Genomic DNA, 27982 nt, shown 5'->3' on the forward strand with positions numbered 1-27982 from the left:
CTCAGAGGAAGGAAATCAACTAACTGATAATGAAAACTAGCAGGAAAAAAAAAAAGTTTAGGATCCGTAACAGATTCGGAGTCAACAATGACATGATTCAGCATTTTGGGGTTCAATTAAAACCAGGCTTGTGGGTTGCCAGTCAAGTTGTGTTTCAGTGTGTAACGCATAAAACTTCTTGTTCCACGCTCCGCGGTGTTGGGGATTTTCTACTGCATCTCGACAGCACCTCGGGTAACAACCGAGCCCCTCCTCGCAGCGCGGGTCGTAGGAGTCCTCGGCCATTCTTCCTCCTCCCTCCCGCCGCCGGCCCCAGCATCGGTCCGGGTCCGCTTCTACGCAGGTTCAGCGGCCGCGGAGACAAAAGCGCCCCTGCTCGTTTTCGGTGCCGCTGCTTGGTCCAGGGGCTTCTGTGGGATTTTAAAACGCTGAGGAGGACACTCACAGTGTTTTACCGAGAAACGCTTTCGAGCTCGGATCTTTGGTGATCACTTTAAGAACGTATTAGTTTTCTTTGTAGCTTAAAAAGAAAAAATCTCGTTCGCCAAGCCACCTGGCACCCCAAACACTCTGCTGCGAGCGCCGGGAGGGAAAGGGCGGGAGCGCGCAGGCTCCGTGGGCCGCGAAGGCGCCTGGGCAGCCTAGATAAGGCAGCAGCAAACGCCGGGCTCCGTACCGCCCCACCAGGCTGAGTTTCCCGGCTTACAGGCCTCCGCGCGGGGCGGGGCGGGGCGGGGCGGACGGGCCACTGCGCGCGACCAATCGACAGCGCCAGGGATGATTCAAAAGGCCGAGGAGCCAATGGGAGCCCCGGGCGGCCTCGCCGGAGGGAAGGGAAGGCGAGGGGAGGGGAGAAGCGAGGCGAGGCGGGGCCGGTGAAGCGCGCGCCCGGCTTGCGGGACCGCGGGGCGCGAGAGCGCGGCCGGGCAGCGTCGCGCGCGCGGAACTGCAGCCGGGTTGCTGTGCGACTGTTCTCCCGGAGCCGTCCGTGTTGCCGCCGGAGCCTGGCGCAGGTGAGCGCTTCCACCCCCGTCCTGCTCCCAGCTCCCCGCGGCACGGCTTTCGAGGGGCCCCTGCGGGAGGAGGCCTGAGGCGGGCGCAGCGGCAGGGCCGGGGTCCCTGGGCGCGGGGCCTGGCGCGGCGGCCTTCCCGTCCTCTCCTCGCTCCCTCGCCTCTCCTGGCCCAGGCGGGTGGTCAGGGCGGCGGCGGGCAAGGCTGGAACTCGCCCAAGCCGGGCGCACTGCGGAAATGCAGCTGCGGGTTTTAAACTGCGGACGTTTCCCTCCATGTTGGCGGCGCGGCGCGGCGGCGGTGGGGAGGGTTCGTGGGCGCCTTTGTCCCGCCCCGCCGCAGCCTGGTTCCCGGCCCCTCCGAGCGCCCGTCTGACAGATGAGCGGGCGGCCCCGCGGTCCTGCAGTAGCGAGGCTGACGGGGCACGGCGGCCTGGCAGGACGAGGAAGGGGCAGCGGCCGAGGTGGGCTTAGATTCGCGCTGCTTGTCACTGGTTTTGAGGGTCGTGGTCTTCGCGGTTTGGTGGTTCTCCAGGCGCACTGCAGGGCTGCTCGCTCTAATGCGTTGAATTCTTTCGCCCGGACAGTCTCAGAAAAACGGGTATTTAGGCGGGTGTGCGTGCTCCTGCTAAAGCACGGTCCTGCTTTTTCACCTTTTTGAAGGTTCAGAAAAATGTTCTCCTAATGACAGCCAGCCTCGCACTGCCAGCAGCCTCAAGGGGCACTTGCTTGCGGAGGGCTTTGTTGCAGGCGCTTTCCCCGAGTGATTACGGGGCCCGGTCGGGTGTTCGGACGAGGGCGCGGTAGATACCGTGGGGCGCGCGTGGACACCTGCAGCAAGAGGCGCGGCGCCTGGGCAGTGCCCGGATGGACAGACCCCCGGGGACCTTGCACATAAACACGTGTAGATCTGTAGTTATGCATTGTAGTAACTGCTGTGTAGGAGAAGATGGAGCTACGGAGAAGAGCAGAGGGATCCTAATTTAGACTAGGCAACAAGTCTAGTTTAAGTTTAGTTTCTCAGGGCTGCCTGGGAAGAGGGAGAACAGCGAGCAGGAGGGGAATGATGAGCTGCCCAAGGGTGTTTATAGGGAAGAAGGCGCTTCTGCCTTTACAGCCAGGAAGGTGGCCTTTCTATTGCTTCATGAAGCAAAGGGCGTGGAACAAGGCCCAGGGTTCCTGTTTGCCTTTTGCCTAGTAGGGCTACCGGTGCTCAGGTGTGAAAAGGAAGCTGTCAAACTTCATTCAAGCGTCTTGCTCTATGTCTCGTTTATATGAATTTGGAGAAGTGAAGGAAAGATAGCCGGAGACCTCTGTAATGCTAATGAGTAGAGAACAGCAGCAAAAAATGGTTGTGTTCATAAACAGTAACATACCGGAGCTAGAATATGTGAGGATTGCAGTGCCAGTTGACTCTGAAGTTAGCGGGCATCTGGTTTAATAGAGTAAAGCCTGAGGGTCTCCGTGTTTTTCCTGTTTATCGCAATGAGGACATTGTGTTCAGTGAACAAGATTTTTCTTTACAAACACACTTGTCTAAAACATCTCTTGTAAGAAAAGCCTGTGTGTATCTTGACTCCTGTAGGTGAGTGCATAGTGACATGCACAAATGTGGGACTTTTGTGTGCCATCTTGGCTATTTCAGTCCTGTGGGGGAGTATATTAGGATGTGATTGCACTGTATCCTCACGTTTGACAATGGTGTGTGGATCTTGTGTAAAGTGGGGGTGCACATCATATTGCTGGCTTCATCTTTTGGAACATTTACGTTTAAGATAATGATCTTCTAAGAAGAATGCTGGTTCATTTTGTTTTTCAAGCAAATCCTAATTCTTCTTTTAAAAAATTAAGCTTTAGAGACCTAGCAGGTATCCACCATATGCGTTAATTTGTTTAACCCAAAATATTTAATTGATAACAAGAATCTTTTTGGCACTGGCCTGCGTTTATATTACGCAGACACTGTGTATGTGGTGGGTAAGTGCAATGGAAAGATGCCTGTAAATAAGTTTTTAAGAACACGCAAAAACTGTTCAAGGGTCTTTTAAAACCTCAAGTAGCCCCTGCGTCCTGAAGGGCTTGTATTTCAAAAGTTTATAAAGCGTTGTTTGCAACTTGAGCATCTTCCTGTAGGAAGACATAATTGCCTTCTTTTAACCCTGGCTGACCAGTGTAGGAGAGCTAGTAGTAAGAGTGGTTTGATTTTGGGGGGTCTAAGGAGGGGAAGGGGGCTCAAGAGAAGAGAGAGGGAGGGTACATTTCCTTCCTCTTTCTTTGTACTTGAAGGCTCTGAGTTAAATGTTGAAATAGGCAAAGTTGGATGTTGTCACCTTCCGTTTTTATGCCCCTCCTCATGCAGAGGTGTTCACTGCCCCCCTGCTCCCTAAGTGCCCCTCAGGTGACTCAGCCAGGCCTGACTTCATCCAGAAAACTTGTGGGCTCCGCCCCACTACTCCAAGCCCAAACCCATTCATTACCCCAGTGATGCCGTCTCTGGTAGGTGTAGGGAAGAAAGCTGGCCCTCTTACCTGAGGTGTTAATTGACTGATATCCTCTAATCACCGGATAACTACTTGTGTTTTCTTTCATCTACCAACCTAGCGGCCATCTCTGTAAACTAGTAGAGCTTGTTAAGTTTTTTCTCAGACGATTAACAGTGAAAAAAGGTGATGCTTAGGAAAGGCCTCCCCCACCCTGCCTTCCCCACCACCCTCCCACTACTCCCTTGGAGTAGGTAATTCAACTTTCTCCTTAATTCCAGAGTCTTCAAAGGTTCATAAATGTTGCTTTTATTGTATCATCAGCTCTTACCAGGAGCTAGTGAGGAATGTACATTGATATGCTCAGACAATACATCAGGAAGTGCTTAGTTGGTGAAATGAAGGTGCTTTGGGGGAGAGCTCCTATCTGTGCTACTGGCTGCCCCTTGAACTTGGCCCCAGCTAGTTTATGCGGTACTGGGGAAGGTCGGCAGCCCTGGTTTTGTTGTGTGGAAATATGAATCCGCTGGTCAGCGGATGGAGTGCATTACTGTCTGGCAGCTGGAAGTACCCAGCTATCAATTGATATTTCAAAAAGGGTGGCAGACAGGCCTCACGTAAGTGGCAGTTCTTGCAGATAGATTGTGGATTCTTGGAGTATTGTGGGACTTTGTGGGCCATGTTTTGAATCAGAGGAAAAGAATCTTATAATTGGGGGTTGATGTCTGCTGTAGACTTGAGAGAGGTGAGCTTGGATGAAGGCAAGGTACACCCTGACTTAGGTGGGTGGTTGGCAGAGTTACTTGGTATGCATTTGTACTTTAGCTGCAAGAGATGAAAGCGAAATAACCCCCAAATTTATTCATTACAGACTTGGAATTATTTTTCTTACTGTTGGTGGGTTATAGTCATGTTAATTGTACATCCTTGATTTTCCCAGTCTGTTTTATAGTTTACTGTTTTTAATAAAGTCAATTTGTTAAAAATACAATTAAATGCATTTTTAAAGCCATTGTAAGTTGTTATGCAAATTTGCAAATGAGAAAATGTGTCCTTTGTGAGATTGTGCCTCATTTTTTGATTAACAAGAACTATGATCATGTAGGTGGGTAACATTTTACGTAGTGCAAACTTATGGCGCCTATATACATTGTTATAATTAATCTTTAGTGTCACTTACATAGATACCGCGGTGGCTAAATCATCTTCTAAAATGATTCCAAATGAGATTGAATGTAGCCTTTCTGGCCCTAAATCCTGACCAGTCAATTCTGGAAACTTGCATTTTAGTCATCAGCCTATGGAAAAAGACAAATACATAAATGTATATGTATTGACTCAAATTTTTTTTCTTTAAAACTATTCAGGCTAATTATAGAAAATGCCAAGTAGGAAATTTGCCGATGGTGAAGTGGTAAGAGGTCGATGGCCTGGGAGTTCACTTTATTATGAAGTAGAAATTCTGAGCCACGACAGCACCTCCCAGCTTTACACTGTAAAGTATAAAGATGGAACAGAGCTTGAATTGAAAGAGAATGATATTAAGGTAAGTGTTCCTTTGGCTTGTCAGAGTATGTTTACCATAAGTGGGAAATAACTCTTAAGTATAGTTTCTAAGCTTAGGATAGTCAGTTCAGCTTGGTTTGGAGGCAGAGGGTTGAGCTCTTGCTTTGGGTCACATACTGTTTTTGACTCTTGGAATGTATGAATGAGGCATAGTGCCTTGTTCTCAAGAAGCTCACACTTATTGGGAAAGACAGCCATTTGCATCTGTTGGTCCCCTGGGTTTACTGCTTTCTGTGCCTGGAGTTTGTTGTGGGTGGTGTTGAGTATATCAAGGGTTAGAGAAGATCCCTGGGCTTCAGGGGAGGCTTTCAGAGGCAGTGACACCTGAGCCAAGTGCTGAGAACAAATAGGAGAAACTCAGCTGATAATGGGGCTGCTTCTGCAGAGAGTGCAGTATGCCAAAGTTGGGGGTCTGGGGACACAGTCAGCTAAGTGCTGGAAGGGAGTGGTAGGGGAGGGCTAAGCAGGAGCCAGGCTGGAGAGGCTTTTATATTCCATGCCCAAGGGTTTGGGCTTCATCCTGAACACCAAGGATTTAATCAGGAGAGTGACATTAATTAGATTCGAGTCTAGCCCAGGGCTTTTCAACTTGTCAGGTGAGTGTCTGGGTTTTAAGATATCTGATCCATAGTATACAAGCATTTATGTAAAATGCCATAAAAATGAATTACTAGAAAAATAAAGACATGCAAAATAAAAGCCTCACAGTTTTACTGTCAGATTCGATAGATGTGAGATTACTTTGTCAAAATGCCGTAAACATTTCCATATGCCTATTTCTTGATTTTGGTACTTGCGCAGATTAGTAACAAGCATTTCTAGGACCCTTGGCCGAGGACGACACTTTGCGTGCTCTACACCAGGAATAAAGCGACAGATAGTAAATATTTTAGGCTTTATGGGAGTAACTCCAGGCAGTATGGAAGGGAGCAGACATTGCAGTGTTCCAATACAACTATGGATACTGAAATTAGAATTTTGGATAATTTTCACGTCAGGAAATACTATTCTTTTGATTTTGTTTGTAATTATTTAAGGATGTAAAAGCCATTCTTAGTAGGAAGGCCACACAAAAATTGGGGTGAGGGACTTAGCCTGGGGCATAATTTGTCTACATCCCTAGAAGCAACATAAGGAGATTTAGAGTAGGTGGGGACACGGTGAAACAGTTCCCAATCATCCAAGCTCATGTTTTATTTTCAAGATCTGCTTATGTGTTTTGTTCAGAGTGAAACTGTGGTACTATTTTTTTTTTTTTTTATCTGTGTGCTAATTTCTTTTGTCTTATCCTCTTAGTTTTAATCCATGTTAATTATTACCCTTTTTGCATATGGTGTTGGAAATAAGTACAGCTAATTGGTTTAGATTCATTCATTTCATGGAAATACCTTCAAAGAACAAGAATGGAAAGGCTGCATTTGTCTCATGAAAGGTGGATCATTATGAAAGCATTTTCTGCTGGCTTCATCTGATCCATTCTTAGATCCTAAGATTTCCCATGATGATTTTAGAGTTAATGGTAGCAGTTCTTGCCTTTGTTATCCTCTTCTAGTTTGGGTCTGTCTGTATGTGTTATGATTTGTGGTAAAACTCTTTGCCTTCTTCTCGCTTTCTAGCCTTTAACTTCCTTTAGGCAAAGGAAAGGTGGCTCAACTTCCAGTTCCCCTTCCAGACGCCGAGGGAGTCGATCAAGGTCACGCTCCAGATCCCCTGGTCGACCACCTAAAAGTGCCCGCCGATCTGCTTCTGCTTCCCACCAGGCCAACATTAAGGAAGCAAGGAGGGAAGTGGAAGTTAAATTGACTCCGCTGATTCTGGTAGTTGTGTTTATCCTTATACAGCCTTTTGTCTTCCCCTTTATGTATGTATTTACTCGAATTACTTGCAGTTAATAATATTAAAATGTCAGTGAAATATCAAATCTAAGGCGATGACTTTGGAAGATTTCATAAAAAATAAATGTTTGGAATAGAAAGTTTTAAATATCAGTGGAAAAGAATGTCCTTGAGTTACCAGAAATGCTGTTTAATATTTTAGTTTTTAAAAAAGCAGTGTTCAAATTTGAAATAGATGGAGCTTGTAGATTGAACTGAGTAAGGTTTTTACAATGTATGAAAGTTCATATCATGTATGAAGTGGTGAGACAAAACCCGTATTACAGAAACATTCTTACTCTCAGCATCATTATACTTGATCACTTTACCTAGTCAAAGATGATGATTTTAGTGGAATTACTTTCAAGGTGTAAGCTTTGAAATATCAGGGTGCATGGAGCCTGTAAATCTTGTCCAAAGAGTATTTAGATAGTAGACGAAAGAGAAAGTATTTTAAGTAAAAAGAATAAAAGTAATCTTCTATTCACTTAATGTTAACCTCTTTTCTGGATAGAATGCACACAGACTTTTAATAAACTTTAAAAGCTGGATTATGTACATACTGTTCTGTAGTCAACTTTAAGAGATTTTAAAATATTGGGGATAACCTTTCAGAGCGTATTTTTCTACATCATTTTTGTTGTTGTATTCTATAGTTATGGATATATGGTAAATTGTATAGATGTAACTTAATCGTTAAAGTCAGCTCCCTCATTGATAGACATTTAGTGTTTTTCCTTCCATATTTTCACTATTACAAACAAGTATTTTTATATAACATCTGATTATTTCCTCAGGTACAAGTGGAACTGCTAGGTCAGCTATATGGTGCAGATCTGAGGCTTTTAATACATATTGCCAGATTGCATCAAGAACATTTATAGTAGTATCAGTGTATGAATGCCCAGTTTCTCATTCTGAGTATTATAATTTTTTTTTTTTTTTTTGAGCGAATGTGGCTATCAGACATTTTCAACTTACTGTTCTAACTTACATTTTGAATTTGAACATTTTAACTATTAGTGGCTCTCTTTACTACCCAGGGACTCCAGGAACAGATGCTGTTAATATTTAAAATATTAAAATGACTGCTGTATTTTTATAGTGTAATCTTATGGTCCTGGTGTCACAAGAACAACAGACTGGCTTTGCTTCTTACTAGTAGAGCCTTGAGCCTACTGTGTATTGCACAAGTACCCACTATTTCTTAATTTTCCATTGTTGGCTGTTTTGGAGCAGTGAATGTCTTTTTGAATGTCTTTTGTTTTTTATCCAGTTAATGAACTAATTTGCCAATTTTTACATTATCTGCCTTTCGTAGTAAATACCCATATAGTCTATCAATGAAATTATAACATTCAGTCTAATTACATGAAAGATGAAAGATTCTTTTATTTTTTTGAGGCAAAGTTTCATTCTTGTTGCCCAGGCTGGAGTGCAATGGTGCAGTCTTGGCTCACTGCAACCTCTGTCTCTGGGTTCCAGAGATTTTCCTGCCTCAGCCTCCCTAGTAGCTGGAATTATAGGTGCCTGCCACCATGCGTGGCTAATGTTTTTATATTTTTATTAGAGACGGTTTCACCATGTTGGCCAGGTTGGTCTTGAACTCCTGACCTCAGGTGATCTACCCGCCTGGGCCTCCCAAAGTGCTTGGGATTACAGGTGTGAGCCACTGTGCCGGCCAGATAAAATATTTTATGTAGAAATCTACATTATAAGATCCAGTATTTCAGAGACTGGGGAATTCTAGTCAGTTTTATTCCTCTTCATTTTTAACAAAATGAAGGTTAAATTCTTCAGAATTAAGGCTGTGAAAAATCAGTTTTATTGCTTGATTTCAAAATAGTAAGTTTTTACCATCATGTTTCTTTTTAATAAGTTACAGTTCTTTTGATTAAATGTTTATATTCTTCAATTTAGAAGCCATTTGGAAATAGTATCAGCAGATATAATGGGGAGCCCGAGCACACTGAAAGAAATGACGTACCTCATAAAAATACACAGGTGGGAAAGTGTTCACTTTCATCTTGGTTGATTTTTTTTTGGGTTAAAAGTTACTCTCCCTCGAGAAGCACATTGAAAATTATAATATTTTATAACTTGTTCTAAAATTCTGTCCTTAAATTAAGACTGAATATAATTTCACAAATTTATTCTAATTAGTATACAGCTGTACTGAGATGCTGAAATAGTTAATGCAGTAGCATTAGTGGTAATTGTTCACTACAGATATTTAATTTTGAAATTTTTCATTTAGGAAAAATTCAATTTGTCACAAGAAAGCAGTTACATATCTACACAGTATAGCCTTCGTCCAAGAAGAGAAGAAGTCAAATTAAAAGAAATAGATTCTAAGGAAGAAAAATTCATTGCAAAAGAACTGGCAGTGAGAACTTTTGAAGTGACCCCCATCCGGGCAAAGGATTTGGAGTTTGGAGGAGTACCTGGTAGGCCTCAGAGCTGGGCCCAGAGAGGGCAGGTGGGGTGGGCTAGGGGTGGTTGCCACAAGGTGAATTGGAAAGGCCTCTCTGAAGACATCTGAGGCAGGCAAGGTGGGAATTTGTGGAAGAGTCTTCCAGAGAAGGAGCAGTGGGTGCAAAGGCCTGAGGTGGGGGTATTTTGGGGGGATTATGGAGTAGAAAGGATGCCACTGTAGCTGTGTTTAAAAGTTTTAGCAGTCTGTTCAGAGGATTTGGGCACAGAAGTACAAAGAAGTGATGAAGGTTGATCTGGGAGTTTGTATAGCATAGATGGTTACCTATCAGGGACTGAGAGCTCTGCTGATAATCAGACCTGAGGCGGCAGGGCCTAGCAGCCTGGAAGTCAGCTGCCTGCATAAAATGGGATCCCAAGGCTGCCCTACCTGCTAGGCAGGTTGATTGTAAGGGTCAAAGATCTGAAGTGTGCAGAGTTTTGGAGTTATTAAGTGGGTGGAACTGATGAAATTTTATGAGCTAGTAAAAGAAAAGACTTCTTGTCTGAATGGCTCAAAATCCTGCATGGCTTAATTGCTTTGTATTTTGTTATAACCTTTGGCTAGCTGGTCTATTACAGATGCTGTCCAGCATCACTTAAAATCTGCACACATTACATGAACGTGACACTATTTTAATTGTTAGAAACTTAGGAATATAAAGCTTTTTGTTACGATTAGGCTGATAATTTTTAGATATTCTGATCTTCAGTTTGCTGGAGTTTCAACACATTTGCTCCTTAGTGGTTGGAGGTCAAATGTTTTAGAGTTTGGTTTCTGAGGTGGGTGTAGCTATTCAGTGTTGGACCCCCGTTTGTTTGTTTGTTCTTTTCTTTTCTTTTTTTAAACTACTTTGATGCCCATGGTTGCCTGGCCACCAGAGCTGACAGGTAGAGATGGGAGTTTTTGATGGTACATTAGAAATTGGTTTCAGACAGCTAGCCATATATGAGTTCTGATCTTAAAAAAACTAACATGACAGCACTTTGGGAGGCCAAGATGGGCGGATCACGAGGTCAGGAGATTGAGACCATCCTGGCTAACACGGTGAAACCCTGTCTCTACTAAAAAAAAATACAAAAAACTAGCCGAGCGAGGTGGCAGGCACCTGTAGTCCCAGCTACTCGGGAGCTGAGGCAGGAGAATGGCGTAAACCCAGGAGGTGGAGCTTGCAGTGAGCTGAGATCGGCCACTGCACTCCAGCCTGGGCAACAGAGCGAGATTCCGTCTCAAAAAAAAAAAAAACAACCAAAAAACTAACATGATTCTTAAATGAATAAACCAGATTGAAATTTGAGCCTCAAATGTTCATGAATTGTTTGCAGGTGTGTTTCTCATCATGTTTGGCCTGCCTGTGTTCCTCTTCCTGTTGCTGTTGATATGTAAACAGAAAGATCCCAGTCTTCTGAATTTCCCTCCTCCTTTGCCAGCTTTGTATGAGTTATGGGAAACCAGAGTATTTGGGGTCTACCTCCTGTGGTTTTTGATTCAAGTCCTGTTCTACCTACTGCCAATTGGAAAGGTACGTTTATGGTAATTCTGTTTTGTTTTAATAGGATGAGGTCTCGCTATATTGCCCAGGTGGGTCTCCAACTTCTGGGCTCAAGTGATCCTCTTGCCACAGCCTCCTGAGTCACTGGGACCACAGGCGTGTGCCATGCTGCCCAGCCTTACAGTAGTTCAGAGGTTAGAGGCTGTTGTTGGTCAAAACTCCCAAAACTTAGTTCATGAAGCCATTTCTCTTGTGCTGTCTATATAACACTTGCTTATTAAGAGGAGCTTAAAAAAAATCTGATTGAGATTTCTTGTGTAACTTTTCAAACCAAATAGAAAAGAATAGGCTGTTTTGCAAAGCAGCCTGACTCTCAGTGGAGATCGCTATGGAAAAAAAATTCACTCTCAGTATGCGTTATTTCAGATGCAGCCTTTTAAATGGTTAATTGATAGGCTGCTGGGCTCGATGGACTTTAGTCTACATCTTTTACTTTAAAAAAGTAAGAAAAGTTTCTAATTTTCATTTCTTGTCAAATGTTTCAAATGGTTTCAAATGTTGTCAAATGGTTTCAAATGTTTTTGTTGTCAAGAACATTTTATGTTGTTTTCAGATTCCTGCAATATCTTTAAAATTTGTCTCTCCATTGCTAAGTGTAGTTTTTTCTTCTTTCAGTAGAATCCTTTACTTGGATATATTTAAAGAAACATGAGATTACCTAAGTAATAAATCATTTATTTAAAGATCTTATTCTTAGGGCTTTGCAAGTTTGCCAATTGTCTGTAAACCAAAGGATCACTTTTACTGGTGAATGCCAGTAATAGGAGGGTAGAGCTGCAGGCTTAATACTGTGGAGTGAGACCATAACTTTAGTGGCCCTAGCAAGGGTTTTTGTGATAAAGACCTTCAGTCATTTTTACGTTAAGGCTCTACAGTTAATTTCAGATTCATTCAGGGTAAGGTGATTTCAGAGTATCAAGGAAAGCAGTTTTGTGTTTAAAGTCATATATCTATATACTCATAGACTAAAGTGACTAAAAGCATGTATATTAAAATATATTAGTATTATACTGTCATCCCTTGATATCCTTGGGGAGTGGTTCCAGGACCTCCTGTACATACCAAAATCTGAGGATGCTCAAGTCCCTGATAAGAAATAGTGTAGTATTTGCATATAACCTGTGTACATCCTCCTTGTATACTTTCTTACCTCTAGGTTACTTACAATACCTAATACAACGTAGGTGCCACGTAAATAGTTACTATACTGTATTAGGGAATAATGACAAGAAAAAGAAGTCTGTACATATTCAGTGCAGATGCAATTTTTTCCCAAATATTTTGGATCTGTGGTTGGTTGAATCCATAGATGTGGATCTCACGGATACGGAGGGCTGACTGTATATTTGGATCTGTATATTCACAGATTAAAGCCCAACACAGCATTTACTAGACACCTTTAATAGATAAGGATCATCTGAAATTAGCATGTGGGATTTTACTAATCCTGCGATCTCAAACAGCTTTTACATTTCTCCTGGGAGAGGAGGAATACTAGCTAGTGAAATCTGTAGCTAATGATAGGATAAAGTAGGTTAGCCCAGAGCAAATGATACTATATTTATATTTTACAGTTTGAAATGAATTGCTACATTTCTGAATAGTTATTTTGTGGGGTAAAATGTGACTACATTGAGCAAGTGGACTTTTTACTCAGCCAGTTCAGTTGGGTACCATGCTGAATGCTGTGGGTGATGCCGAATGAAGAGAGGAGATGGTTCTGATGCATGATGCATGCTCACAGTCTCTCTCTCTCTTTTTTTTTTCTTGAGACAGTGTCTTGCTCTATCGCCCAGGCTGGCATGCAGTGGCACAATCTGCAACCTCCTCCTCCTGGGCTGAAGTCATCTTCCCACCTCAGACTCCCAAGTGGCTGGGACCACAGGCGCGTGCCACCAGGCTGGGCTCATTTTTGTATTTTGTATTTTGGTAGAGAGAGGATTTCACCATGTTGCCCAGGCTTGTCTTCAACTCCTGGACTCAAGTGATCCTCCCACCTTGACCTCTGAAAGTGCTGGGATTACAGGCACGAGTCACCACACCTGGCCTCTCACAATCTCTTATTGCAGATAAAAGAATCACATGAAATGGTTAAATAACTGGCTGGGCAATATATGTATAATATATAGCAGAGCAAGTAAGCATATGAGTACGTGCCATCAAATAGCACTTGGGTCAGAGTAGAGTGGGTCAACAGGGTAGAGCCCAGTTGAAAAGGACCCCACGAATGGAAGACAGTGGAATCGTACTGTTACTTTGTAAGTGTTGGGCAGCCTTGGTAGGTGTTTGAGCTAGGGGTCCACTAGATACAAAGGTATTTAAGCCCATTTAGTCTTGAGGTGGTACACAGGAGTGTTGCGGGGAGCGTGGCTGTTGCAGTTGCTGGGTCCTACACTAGGAAGTCATTACTGAATTTGTATTTAAGATAAATTCCTGAAGGTGGAATTGCATCATTAAAAGGCTTGCCACTGGGGTTTTTGAAATGTATTACAAAATTTCCCTATTACAAGATATCTTCCTTCTTGGGCGTGTTGAAAATTAAGTGATATTAGAAGATATATATGTATGTGTGTATATATATGTATATATGATGGTGATGTGCTTTGTAAATTTGTAAATTTTTTTTCTTTTAAGGTTGTAGAAGGAACGCCTCTTATTGATGGAAGAAGACTCAAGTATAGATTAAATGGTGATTTTCTTTTTTTAAGACTCAAATTGATAATTTGATAGCTTAAACTTCTAAGTGTTAAACTGTTAAAGCTGATTAGACCAGAGTAGTAAGTGGTAAATTATCTCTTAGTAGTCGGAAGGGCAACTGTTTATACCTGTAGCCAACATGTATAAATTATGCCATGTAAAGTAACATAGCCTCTTAGTCACTCTTGTCCACTCTCCAGTTTTATTTTCTTAATAGTGTTCATCACTGTTAGAAATCATTGCACTTGTCTAGGATTTTATCACCCGGAGGTGTTACACGGATGCGGGCATCCAGGCCACTCCTGCTGTGTGAGCTGCTCTTGCCCTTGCTCATATCCTCTGGGCTGTCCCTTGAATATTCGTCACACACTCTTCCTGGGCCTTTGCCTGGAAAACTTATCCCCAAATGTCTGACACCTGCATCTTCACCTCCATCTCGTCTCTGCTGAGAGAAACCTTCAGGTCCCTTTCTCTCCCCTTCTCTGTTTTATTTTTCTGTCTGACATTTGTGCCTCCACATATCAGTGTATTTGTCTCTTCATTAGGATCTCTCCACTAGAATGTGGCTTCATGGGCTAGGACTTGGCTGTGTTCATTGTGACGTGCTTCGTGCCAGGAAAATGGGCACGTAGTGGGTGCTCATTCATATGTGAGGGCTGGATGGATGAGTTGTGAGCTCACTGAGCAGCTCAATAAATTGATAGACCTTGCTCCCTCTGGGTCCAGCACCTGGCACTATAAGAGCATATGCTGAGTGCATCAGTCCAGCTTTGCCGTTTGAAGACTTTGGCAAAGTACAGATCTATTTTGTAGTCATCCTTGAATGATTTTCCATTTGATGAGATGGAGTAGAGTGTTTTCCTTTTCTTGAGAAGTACATTATATATTTTAATGGTTGAACTTTTTATCCTTTCAATTCTTCATTTTCTAACTTTGGATCTTTGTTTAGAGACTTACCCAGCATCTACTCTGTCTGCAATCACTCTCCTGGGTTCTAAAAGGGAAGCCAAAGATAGTTTAGACACCTTCTGCCGTTTAGTGCCAGTCACGTGACAAGGCATCTGACCTAGCTCCAGCATCTGACCCCTGGTGGATGCTTAATACTTGTCATTGGTATTAGACTTTTTGTTGCTTTTACCAAATTCTTTGCTGATGGAGCGATATTTAGAAACTTTGGCACCCTCCCTCCCTCTGGTGGTTCACTTGCCACACCAGGGAAGGTGAGTCTGGGGCGAGGTGGGTTGCTGACTTTGCTGCCAGGTCCTTTGATTTCAGTGTTTTGTGTGTTTCTCTGCAGGCACCGATTCTTTTCTGAGTAGTCTTGTGTTACATATTCACTTCCCTCTGAGGGGTGTGGTACATACAGAGACTGAGCACAGTGCTTGGACATGGAGCTCTTGTAGCCAGTGGGAGAGTGGCTGGCCAAGTTGCTTGATCCTTTTTAAAAATGTCCTCATCTAATTACTCGGGTTCAAGTATTGAGGTTTCTTTTCATGAATTTTACCATTATTAACTAAGGAGATTTCTAAGACATTTTGGATGATTATTTTTAATCCACGTGGACTAGAGAGCAAAAGACTGCTTCATCTAACCATTCTTTTTTAAAATACACATTTTATGAAAGGTAAATGAATATCTTTAAAAGTCAGAATTTAAAATTAGAAGTTATTATTTGGAGTATTTGTGGAAAATGTGGATTCAGATCAGCTGAGACAACCATTTTATTTTACAAAAGGTTTGGTTTTAGAATTCTCAAATAAATAACAGCTGCTACTTTTTTGCGTTTGACCATTTATCCTAATGTGATTTGATGACTTTTTAGGAGCACAGCTCTTTCAGGCACTCAGCTCCCTTGAAAGCAAAACTATTTCTTTCTTTTTTTTTTTTTTTTGAGACAGAGTCTTGCTCTGTTGCCCAGGCTGGAGTGCAGTGGTGTGATCTCGGCTCACTGCAACCTCTTCCTCCTGGGTTCATGCCATTCTCATGATCAGCCTCCCGAGTAGCTGGGACTACAGGCGCCTGCCACCATGCCTGGCTAATTTTTTTTGTATTTTTAGTAAAGACGGGGTTTGACCGTGTTAGCTAGGATGGTCTCGATCTCCTGACCTCGTGATCCGCCTGCCTCGGCCTCCCAAAGTGCTGGGATTACAGGCGTGAGCCACCGCGCCCAGCCACAAAACTGTTTCTTTAGCCAAAAGGAAAAATTGGATCTCCCAGTGAGCCTTTCTGCGTGGCAGCAGGACTAGCCTGGAACGAGAGTTCTTTGGAGCCTCACAGGGTGGGTGCTTTTTAACTTCGCATTGCCCGTGAATGTGCCCACCTGCTGTCCCTACCCCATGGGTACTCACAGTCCCCTGCCTGGCCTTCAGCATTTGTGTTGTGGCGTCTTCTCTGCAGGTGGCATCTTAAGAACTCTGTTCTGGATGATAGAGTTTTACTAGAATCTTTTGAAACCATTATTGACAAGTTGGTTAAGTATAAATATTTATAATTTTGTAACTACTAACCTAGCTCAGTGCCTGGCCCCTGGTGAGTGCATAATACCCTCCCCTTAGGTAATGGCATTAGACTTTAAAATGTGTGTTTGGCTCAGCTGTGTTAATAATTAGCCATTTGACTTTGTGCCTGAGAGTTTGGATTGTGAGAATTTTCAGGTTGCACTTCTTGTCAGTTTTCCCTTAATTAAAAGCAAATAATGACCATTTGAACTGAAGAAGAATCAATATGTTAAACTATTTGGAAAGTTCTACAAGAGATAATGGTATGTATATTGAAGATTATACCTCAGGACATTGCTTATTTGCATATTTGTGTGTATTTAGTCTGAATAATGATATTAAGACTTTAAAAATGAACATTGTATTGTTTCATAATGGCGTACGTCTCATGTGAGCCTTGGGTTAACATAAATTTTCCCCTTCCTTTTTTTTTTTTTAAAGGATTCTATGCTTTTATCCTGACATCTGCAGTCATCGGAGCATCTCTCTTCCAGGGCGTAGAGTTTCATTATGTGTACAGTCATTTTCTTCAGTTTGCACTTGGGGCCACTGTTTTTTGTGTGGTCTTGAGTGTGTATCTCTACATGCGCTCTTTGAAAGCACCCCGGAATGACCTGTCGCCTGCCAGCTCTGGTGAGCAGTGATGAATCGCGTGTTGGATGAATGCGTCCCAGAGCCCTCTAGCAGCCATTTCCAGATTTGAGTAGATTGCTTTTTTTCTAACTTCATTTTTTGGGAAATGAAGAGAAGAAAAAATGAAAAGATGAAGAAAAAAGTTAAAGAGATATGAATTTAAAAGAAGAAAATGTTTTTGTTTTTCCTTCATACTTTCTTATTCATTTCTTTTTTTTGCAATTGCTTGATGACAGTAAGACGTTAAGTAAACTTACAGGCGTTTTGACTTATGACAAATATTATTTCTTTGTCCAAAATAGTAAATACTCTTTAAAAAGCAAAAACAAAACAACAGAGGTTGCTGGCTGGGCGAGGTGGCTCACACCTGTAATCCCAGCACTTTGGGAGGCCAAGGCAGGCAGGTCACTTGAGATCAGGAGTTTGAGACCAGCCTGGCCAATATGGTGAAACCGCGTCTCTACTAAAAATACAAAAATCAGCTGGGCGTGGTGGCACATGCCTGTAATGCCAGCTACTTGGGAGGCTTAGGCAGGAGAATCTCTTGAGCGTGGGAGGCGGACGTTGCAGTGAGCTGAGACTGTGGCACTGCACTCTAGCCTGGGCCACAGAGCGAGGCTCCATCTCAAAACAAAAACAAGACAAAAGAAACGAGAGGTTACAAATTGGTTGATGCTGAGCTAAAGTATTTAAATGTAAAAAAATGTCGCCTATCTAAAAAAATTGTGAGTGTAAAGTCCTTTGGGGGGCCCCCATGATTTTGGTTGTTTTTAAAGAAACCTGGGGTATCTGGGTCCCCGGCTCCCCAAAGGCTGTAGTAACTGCCCTTTCAGTTGGGCAGGCGTTTCCCCTAGTCTGTGCTGTCCTATCTACCTGTCATCACCAGAGCTCTGCTCAGGCACTTGCAGGCAGTTGAATTGTGAGCCTGGATAGTGGGCAGCAGTGCAGTTTTAAAGCCTCCTGACTGGGTTTGGAACACTGTTTGGGTAAACACTTTTCCCTTCTCAGGAAATGCTGTCTATGATTTCTTCATTGGCCGTGAATTAAACCCTCGAATTGGTACTTTTGATCTCAAATACTTTTGTGAATTGCGCCCCGGATTGATTGGATGGGTATGTCTTTTTTTTTTTTCTTTCTGAATTTCAATTCAATAGGTCTAATTAATTGCTAGAAAGAAATGTAGACCATTTAAAAATAAGCAGTGGGTGGTATATTTTTAGGGATAATTATGGCTTTCCATAATCTATCAAAATATTTTCTTGTAAATATTTTCCAGAAGTTTAAGATATGACAAGTATCTTTTCTTTGCTTTATTATCAGTTGATATTTATATAGGAAAATGATAGTGTGGATGCATTTTCCTCTTTTTTAAAACCTTATTTTTACCTAGTTTTAGGCTTGGAGTTGCAGATATATAGCAAAGAGTTCCCTTCCACCCTTCACTCTATTTCTCACAACGTTAACCTCGGAGGAAACCAGTGTGTAATGGTGAAGAACTGCAGATTAACATAGCGACAGCAATAGTTACCGAGTCCACAGGCCTCAGTCGAGTTCAACAGTCTTTCCCCTGTTGTCCTTTTTCTGTTCCAGGAACCTCGACAGGACTCCACGATGCATTTGGTTGTTATTTCTTCTTAGTCTTCTCTAGTCTAATAGTTGTTTAGGCTTTCCTTGTCTCTCATGACCTTGATACTTTTTGGAAAGTACTGGTTGGTTATTTTGTAAGAGTGTCCCTCAGTTTGGGTCATTCCAGTGTTCTCTTTGTTTGGGGTGAAGTTATGCACTGTGACAGGAACACAGAAATGATAACTGTGTCCTCAGTGCATTGGGTCCAGGGGCCCATGGTGCTGAGATGTCTTATTCCCGGTGGCGGGTAGGTGTTAAGGTGGCGTCTGCCAGGTTTCTCAGCTGTGAAGCTCACTCATGCCTTTGTAGTGCTAAGATCCCTGGGGAGGTGCTTTGAGGCTATATACTTTCCCCTTTTATTTCAGGTGGTTATTAACTTGGTGATGCTTTTGGCTGAAATGAAAATACAAGACCGTGCTATTCCATCCTTGGCCATGATTTTGGTTAATAGTTTCCAGCTTCTCTATGTGGTGGACGCTCTCTGGAATGAGGTAATTAATTTTAAGAGCCGAGGCCTTGGAGTCAGATGGCTTTGAGTGGGTGAGTGACCTGTCAGAGCCTCGGCTTCTTGCACACAAAGTGAGGGGAGCACGGCCTGCCTCCAAGGCTGCTTGTGAGGACGGTGAGGCCATCCATGCGAAGCTGAGGAGGGAGCACTGACAGGTGGGAAGTTTCTAGGCATTTGGGAGTGCTTTGGTGTTTATCAGCTGATCTTGTGTTTAAAAGTAATATTCTCAATATAAGATTGGTGGATCTTGGGTTTGTTTTTGTGGGCGGTGGTAATTATGGTATCACGTGAAAATGGATGGATTATTACCAAATTAGAATGGTGTTTCTTGGATTGTCAAGAGTCACCTAGTTTTTAAATAATGGGGGAGGTGTTTTATTGTTAGTATTTTAAAATACAAAGACTAGCTCTAATTAGATGAAAGTAAAATCAGAAATCAAGATGCATTGAGGAAACCAGTTGAAATAAGGCTAAGTTTTCATCTCGTGTCTTTTTTCGTACATTGATTAGTCTTTCTGCTAGTTGAAGACTGGTAAATGTTTTGTTTGTTTTCTCTGTCTCAACCAGCATATTCCTTTAAAAAATTTTTTCTTCCTCAGGCTTATTTTACAAGTATTTTATCATATTTACTGTTACCTTTGTAATCATCTCCAAATTCCACGTCTAGTTTTCTTTCCATATTAAAAACAAATCTGGCAGCTGTACATCATAAAGTTCCAAAACAAGTTTTAATGACAATGTGTTGAGACAGTCTGCTGACATTTTGAGAGAAGACCTTTTCTCTTTGAGCCTGGAACATTAAAAAAAAGTGTATTATTTGGCCATCATTACTATATATCTCCCCCACCCCTGCCGGCTGGTCTTTAATTGAGGCCTTCTAAGCAAAATTGCAGAGAATATTGAGTCAGAACAACTTTGCAAGTTTGATATTGGTGTTTGATGATCTTCTTGTTATTTAGGAAGATTAGGGCCACTTTGAGGTAAACCTCAATTACAAGTTGTGGGATTAGTGCTATCCGCTAATTACGGGTTCCTGTTGCCCTCCTACCACTTCACAGACCCTGGCTCAGAGCCTGGGAAGCTGTGAAGGTGGTGATAGCACTTCAAATTGACTTTAAAAATTCCAAGTCAATCCAAAATTAAACATGTTTTTGAAATTAAAAAACAACTCTTTTGTAAATGCACTTACTATTACCAGTGTAGCTTTGTTTGCTGTTATAGAATGAATCGCCAAAAGCGTATAGGTAACAGTTTGCAAATCAAATGATATTTCACTGTTTTGCTCACCTCAGGCTTCTTTAAACCTTCCTTTCTAGTAGTTTTCCATTGATAAGTGATCATTTCGTCTGGTTTCGTCTGTTAATAACTTTCTGCCATGTTGTGGTCTTCACTTTTTAATTGGCTTAGAAGTTCATATTTTCTATAGATTTAGCCAAACACTGACCTCTGTTAAAAGAAATTTTTTTGCATTTTAAGACAAAATTAACATAGCCTAGGGGTAGAAAACTAGAGTTAGGAAATTGTTTTCTGTCTGTTCTCAGTATCTCAGCCAGATGATGATAATCTTCTTGAGGAAGTATTGTATTTTATGATTTCTGTAGCATTCTGGCATGCCACTGGGCAATTAGCAGATGCTTAATAACTTTTTTGTTAGGTCACTTGATAGAAATCCCTCGTATTCATGAATGTGCTATACCTTAAGAAAATGGAGACTACCAGTTTAAATATGTATGACCCTTCCTCTGAGTCCAGCCTGTGAAAACCTTGGGGCTTAGGAGCTGGTGGGGCTAAGGTCCTCCCCCCGACCTGGCACTGGGTGCTTACCCTTTGCCCTCTCACTGCTACTCACCACACCTGCTTTTATCTGCTCCCTCCATTTTGTCACCTTTATCCTCTTTTGGACCAGGAATCAGATCACAGGCCTTGAGAGATATATAAGACACACTCGGGGACAGAAAGTTAAAACACCATGTGTCCTCACTTATATGTGGGAGCTAAAAAAGTTGATGTCACAGAAGTACAAAGTAGAACAGAGGATGTGGGAAGGTGGGAAGGGTAGGGAGAAGGGAAAGATAGGGAGAGGTTTGTTAAAGGATATAAAATTATCACTTGATAAGAGGAGTAAGTTCTAAGTTCTGGTATTCTGTACTGCTGTAGGATGACTATAGTTAACAGTGATACATAGTTGCAAATAGCTAGAAGGATATTGAATATTCCTAACACAAAGAAATAGTGTGTTTGAGATGATGGATATGCTAATTATCCGGATTGGATTACTATATATTACATGTGTGGCAGCATCACTGTGTACCCCATAAATATGTACAATTATTACATGTCAATTTTTTTTTAAAGAGAATAAAGAACTCCGGTAACTAAAGAGTATAAGCCTAAGGAGCTAGATTTTGTGAGATTGGTTTTTCTGTTCCATATGACATCTGTTTTTCTGTTCCATGGCCTATTTGCTTTGTTTTCTGGAAAAAATCCTATTTGGAGGTACCACTCTTTTTCTTTAACCTAGAACTTTGATTCTCCAACAGAGCTTATACTGGCTAATTTTTCTTTTTCTTTTCTTTCTTTTTTTTTTTTTTGAGACAGAGTCTTGCTCTGTTGTCCAGGCTGAAGTGCAGTGATGTAATCTCAGCTCACCACAACCTCCGCCTCCTGGGTTCAAGTGATTCTCCTGCCTCAGCCTCCTGAGCTGGGACTACATGCGCCCGCCACCATGCTTGGCTAATTTTTTTTTTTTTTGTATTTTTAGTAGAGACAGGGTTTCACTATGTTGGCCAGTTTGGTCTCGAACTCTTGACCTTGTGATCCACCCGCCTCAGCCTCCCAAAGTGCTGGGATAACAGGTGTGAGCCACCGTGCCCGGCCTATACTGGCTAATTTTTCAACATCAGTGGTGTGTACTGAGGTTCCAGGTAGTTTGGAGATTCCCTCAGGCCAGACCTTCGGAGTGTTGACCTTGGCGGTATGTCTCTATTCTAGAGTCTGGCCTGCCCCTTATCCTGGTCCAGAGGCGAACTGGCTCATGCCAAGCAAATCACCAGGGAGTAATGCACTTTTATTAATTTGCATGAGAAGTGAAGCTGTCAGTTCACCATGTTGCCAGGCAGCTTAATTTCTTCTGTGGAAAATCTACATGAAAAGCCAGATTATGATCAGAAATTAGATTGGTGCATGTGGAATTGAAACAAAAAGAGTTGGTGATCATATTCCTTCAGCAAACATATTTTGAACACTTCTCTCCATGGCGGACACTGTGCTAGTTACTGGGGTGGCAAAGGTAAAAACACACAGCCTCTGTCTTTTAGAGGCTTTTAGTATAGTGGAGAGTGACTAGACAAGTACAGTAACCCAATTGCTGTAGGCTACTGGTGGGTGGTGACATCTGAGAAATGCCCAGGTCTGAGCCCTACTGGTGGGTGGTGACATCTGAGAAGTGCCCAGGTTGGAGGAGGGGTTGCCAGCAGAGGGGAGGGCCTGGGCATGGGAAATGCTTTAGAGATCTGTTATCTCGGGAACATGAGCGAGAGGCTAGCGTGACAGGAGAATGTGACGGCAGAAAGACCTAGCGGGCCAGGGGAACCAAATCTCTCTCCCCTTTAACAAAAAAATGTTGGCTGTGGACCTGCCCATAGCACTTTATACATTTGCCTGTAAACTAGTACTTTATTTGAATACTTTAAACATAGAAGCTCTTTCTCCCTTTCCTCTGTCTGTATCCTTATAGGAAGCGTTGTTGACGACCATGGACATCATCCATGATGGATTTGGATTCATGCTGGCTTTTGGAGATTTGGTGTGGGTTCCGTTTATTTACAGCTTCCAAGCCTTTTACTTAGTCAGTCATCCAAATGAAGTGTCTTGGCCAATGGCTTCTCTAATTATTGTTCTGAAACGTGAGTATTAATTTTAGTCTCAGTTTAGTTTATTAAATATTATGTACTGAGGCTTTTATGCTCTGATGTCTACATATTTGAAACATGCCATTTTGAATGGTCAGCATTAGCTCAATTCAAAGCCATTTATGATGAGTAATAAAAAGTCTGCATTTTGCAAAGAGAATGGATGGTTCGTACCTGGGTTCTCAGTAGTACTTGAAACAGATTATTTTAAACGAACCACCTTGCTTTTAGATTTAATAAATTAAGTTGGTTAAATTTGTTTTTAGTAACCTTACGTTTTTTCTCTTGAGTGCCTGCTTTTTCTGGTAGGCATCTTATAAAGAAGATTCATCTTGCCTTCATAGAGCTCGCGTTCTAGCAGGAGAAATAAGACATGAGTGAGCACCAAGAGGGGCTTAGATGACGGGTGTTTAAGGTAGAGAACTTCTCTCTGGGGAGCTTTAGTGTGAACTTATTGGAGGATATGGTGTTTGATTTGAGTTTTAGAGGGTAAAATGGGATGGAGAGATCCAAAAGTCAGGCACTGGAACAGCTCAGCAAGGGTGTATGGTGGGGAAGTGTGAGATGAGGTTGGGAAAGACGGAGAAGTCCAGTTTGGCTGCAGCTGCAGTTCACCAGGGTCAGTCATGTATTTTACTTCAGGATGAATTTTCTTTGTCCTTACCCTGTTCATTAAACCCTTAAACACTTCTACTAGAGGTTGGGCAGGGAAAATTAGCAGTGAACTTCAAATATAGATAGTTTTGCTACACTAGTTAGTATCTGTGGTAGAAGAAGAAATTCCAACCATTGGTTAAAATTAAGATTTATTTTCACCAGTGATTTGGTTGTCCATGTCCATTTTATGATTCAAGACAGTATATTTTATAGTTCAGCTAAAAATGGGGGATGTCTTAGTCTGTTTTGTGCTGCTCAAACAGAATTGCTGAGACTGGGTAATTTGTCATGAAATTTATTTGGCTCATGGTTCTGGAGGCCAGGAAGTCAGAGAGCATGGTGCTGGAATCTGGCAAGACCCCTTCTGCTGCAGCATCCCAGGGTGGAAGGTGGAAGGACAAGAGAGAGGGAGGGAGGGCAGGAGAGAGTGAGGAAGAGCAAGAGAGGCTGAACATACTTTTATAACAAACCCACTCGAGATACTGAGCCCACTCCTGTGATAGCAACATTAATCTGTCCATAAGGGCAGAACCCTCATGACCTAACCATCTCTTGAAGGTGCTACTGTCAACTCTGTTGCATTGAGGATTAAGTTTCCAACACGTGTACTTTGGAGGACGCATTCAAACCAAAGCAGGAAGTGAGGTTATTCTCTTACTAGTTTATTGAGGATCGACTAGATAATAGTTAAATGTCATTGATACATTGATTTTTGACATTCTGAAATTTGGATAAAATTAGGAACTTGTAGACTTAATATGGGTTTCAGCATGTATTTAAAGTTCAGAATGTTCTGGTGCTGATTCTAAGCTAGTGTTTGATTAATAAAATGTTTGTGCCATGGCCAGTAGGTATCATAACTAACAGATGATATAGCCTGTAATTTTGATTATACCGAACTCTAGTATTGATTTTATTGTAATGTAGGCTGTCTTAGATTTTATCTCTTTCATGGATATAACTATATTTGTTTTGACTTCAGAGTGTTCCCTAGGTGGATGATTAAAGTAGTGTGATAGATTTCGGAAGGGTTACCATCTTTTTACATAGTGAGATTTAGAGTTTTTGAGTTGTTCTTAAGAATCAGGCCAGGTGTGGTGGCTCATGCCTGTAATCCCAGCATTTTGGAAGGCTGAAGCAGGAGGATCTCTTGAGCCTAGGAGTCTGCTTTGGAAATTTCCTCAGAGCATAGAAATAATTTTTAAGAGAAATTACAGATGCTATTAAGCATTAGAGTATAACTAAGTTATTAACATAGGAAAATATTTTAAAATTGCAGTTTGTGGTTATGTAATCTTCCGTGGTGCAAATTCTCAGAAAAATGCATTCCGGAAAAATCCCAGTGATCCAAAGCTTGCACGTAAGTATTGATTTATGTTTATATTATATATATTACGTGAAGGTTTTCTTTTTGTCTCGACATCATTAAAAATGTACTTTTGTTTTTATATAGATTTAAAAACCATTCATACTTCAACGGGAAAAAATCTTCTAGTTTCTGGATGGTGGGGCTTTGTTCGCCACCCCAATTACTTGGGTGATCTCATCATGGCCTTGGCGTGGTCCCTCCCATGTGGTAAGCATTTCAGAAGAGTGCTAGTTTGACCCTTCTTTTAGCTGCTGGAAAGATGTGTGTGTGTGTCCTTTGTGTGGGACAGTGTGGCCAAGGTGGGTGTGAGTCTTTTTGTCGCCCTTTTCTACTGTGAGGTTGGCCTCTGTAGAAGCTCTTCTGGCTTCTGAGGGGAATTGGGAATTCACAGAGCCTGAAGTTTTACTTTAAGCCTAAAAGCAACATTTTAAGTTTTCAATTGTGCCTGATAGCTTTCTTCTAAGTAGAATATGTAGAAATTAATTCAGCTTCTTAGTTCATGATTCAGTGTACATAGATTGGGAAAAACTGGTTTTTAAGAAGAGAAGGAGATTCTGTTTTTCTTTTTGTGTGTCTGGCCGCATGGGGAGCTGGGGGAGCTGGAGGTGCTTGGGGAGCTGGGGCATCAGGGGGAGCTGGAGGTACTGGTGGAGCCAGGGGATTTGGGGGAACTGAGGGAACAGGGGGATCTTGGGAAGCTGGGGGACCTCGGGGAGTTGGTGGAGCTGGGGGAGTTGGTGGAGCTGGGGGAGCTCGGGGAGCAGGGGAATCCAGGGGAGCTGGTGGAGGTTGGGGAGCTGGCCCATGCCTGCTACCTGTTCGGTGGCCTGGTCTGTAGTGGAGGACAGCAGTTTTTCTCTTCGCTGGGGGAAGAAGGGTGAGAAATGGAGAGATTTGTATTAACTATGAGGACAGATGTTTTGATTGTGATGGATTGTTAGAATGGATTCACGAGTCTTTGAGTAGCTTCTAATTTAGATACGACCTTCTGCCACTTCCCAGGGGGATTTTATAGACTGGTTTAATTGTTCTCATTATTAGAGAAAATGAAGTACCTTGTGGTTCATTTTTAGAGAATTTGGGGAAAAGCAGGAAAAAATACGTTGTAGTGATAATAAAAATATCTAATACTATGTACCGTTATTATCCACAGGTTTTAACCACATTCTGCCTTATTTCTATGTGATTTATTTCACCATGTTGCTTGTCCACCGAGAAGCTCGTGACGAGTACCACTGTAAAAAGAAATACGGCGTGGCTTGGGAAAAGTACTGTCAGCGTGTGCCCTACCGTATATTTCCATATATCTACTAATGCCCTTCTGGCTTATCTACAAAATACTCCTGCAATTCCAGCTGCCATTTGCAAAAACGAGGAAAAAATCCCAAACTTTCTTTTGTTGCACTGACAGGATCTGTAAATTTTTTTTTTCTTTTTGAACCAGGACTATAGAGCCAAGTAGTTGATCTTTTAATATAGCTGTGTTTACTTTTATTAAATTATAATTAACATAGGAAAAATACAAGTAAGGATGTGAGAATTTGCATTTTAATGGGAAATTTTCAACCCTTAAAAATCTGAAAACAGAAGACAGTCTTAATATAAATGTACTGTGAAGAATACTATTGATGTTTATGGTTTCTGATTACTTTTCAAATTTGGATGTTTTTTGGCCAGTTGGCTTTTCTTAAATGAAAACACTGTTCCATTTAAAGTACATTTATGTTTTATTCAGTAAGCAAATAGAATTTTCATTTGTTTTTCTTTAAATCCTTTACTAGTTATATAATTTGAAAGCAAAAAGAAGGGCCTATATTAAATGCTGAAAGTGCAGAGCAATGAGATTATTAGCAGACACTGTTTAAGGGAGACCATTTGTAGCAGTTGGCTTAACCTCAGCTTCTAAAACTACATTTGAAAATGTAAATACATAGCTTAGTTTTGTGTAATATATGGTGACTTCAGATTTTTTTGTACAGTATTTTGAATGTGAGATGATTGTCAGGACTGTCTTTTTAACAAAACATTTTCAGTATTTTAAATAAAGTTTTGTAAAGTAATGTGAATTAAAAATTTTGGAACAATTAGAATTCATTCACTATTGTGTAGAAGATGCTGTTAAAACATAGGAAGGGTATTTTTCTTGATCCAAAGTTTGTGAATTTGGCTTTGCTACCTCAATTGCAGGTGTTTGTTTGCCTTTATAAACTGTTGCAAATAGAAAAAAAAAATAGAATAAGTATATATTTTTGGAGTAACATCAATATTTAAACATTTTTACACAGATTGGTGTTTGAAAATTTGCCATGTCAGGCTAATATTTTTATATATTTTTGACTTTTTAAAAGTTCATCAGTGTTTTTGCTACTGTTAAGCTCATGCAGTTTATACTGTATTTTTTATATATCCTTTATATTTACAAAACTTTACTCCCTGTAAAGGAGTGCTATCTTAAAAACAACTTAAGGGGTTAAAGTCGTTTCTTTTAGTTTAACAGATGTGCATAAGGTAGCTTTAGCAATTAAATTCTAGTGAAGTTGATATAGTCTCATTTTTAATTGTCCTATAATGGAACAGGAGCAAATTCACTCAACTTTTGTGTTCAAAGTTAAATTGTTCTTAGTACTTTAAATGTAGGGGAATGTAATAAACATAGTGTGTATGTTTGGGTTTTAATTACACATTTTATATATGAGCCATTTAGATATGCAGTGTTAATTCTACACTGCATTTGAAGTGTATGTAACTTAGCTTATGTTAATGCAATCATGAAGTTGGTTTGCTCTAGCATCCTGTAGTCTTTAAACATTCTTTTAGCGAAATTGTCATTGTTTTATCAGTGCTAATGTGTGCAAGCAGTTTTTTTATTTTGCTTTTATCCTGGCATCAGAAAGTGGTGTCCCAGCGTTTTCTGTACTAGATTGCACCAAGGAAGCTTTTGGGGAGGAAGGAAGGACATTAAATTCTTTCCCTGGTAATGAAAAGAGTCCATTATCAATACAGTGCTGCAATTTCTGGATATCAGCTACAATTTGTTTTTAATTTTGTTTTTAACATGTTTATTTGGCAAATTTTATAATGAAGTTTTAAGTTGAAAATAAAATGTAGCAACATTTTGATCACTTTGG

The 27982-nt window shown here is 41.4% G+C and overlaps 1 protein-coding gene across 1 annotated transcript; it reads left to right on the forward strand.

Annotated features, from left to right (window-relative positions):
• The first annotated feature begins 885 nt into the window (after positions 1 to 885).
• Positions 886 to 27973, forward strand: LBR (lamin B receptor). The gene is made up of 14 exons (XM_037985506.2): positions 886 to 1013; positions 4858 to 5036; positions 6673 to 6873; positions 8851 to 8934; positions 9188 to 9377; positions 10729 to 10925; positions 13590 to 13644; positions 16592 to 16783; positions 17792 to 17895; positions 18775 to 18900; positions 22654 to 22822; positions 24765 to 24845; positions 24939 to 25061; positions 26008 to 27973. Exons 2-14 carry the CDS (start codon positions 4872 to 4874, stop codon positions 26166 to 26168), a joined length of 1848 nt encoding a protein of 615 aa, XP_037841434.2. The 5' UTR covers positions 886 to 1013; positions 4858 to 4871; the 3' UTR covers positions 26169 to 27973.
• The last annotated feature ends 9 nt before the right edge of the window (positions 27974 to 27982 follow it).

This window comes from Chlorocebus sabaeus, chromosome 25 (genome assembly GCF_047675955.1).
Source record: "Chlorocebus sabaeus isolate Y175 chromosome 25, mChlSab1.0.hap1, whole genome shotgun sequence".
NCBI lineage: Eukaryota > Metazoa > Chordata > Mammalia > Primates > Cercopithecidae > Chlorocebus > Chlorocebus sabaeus.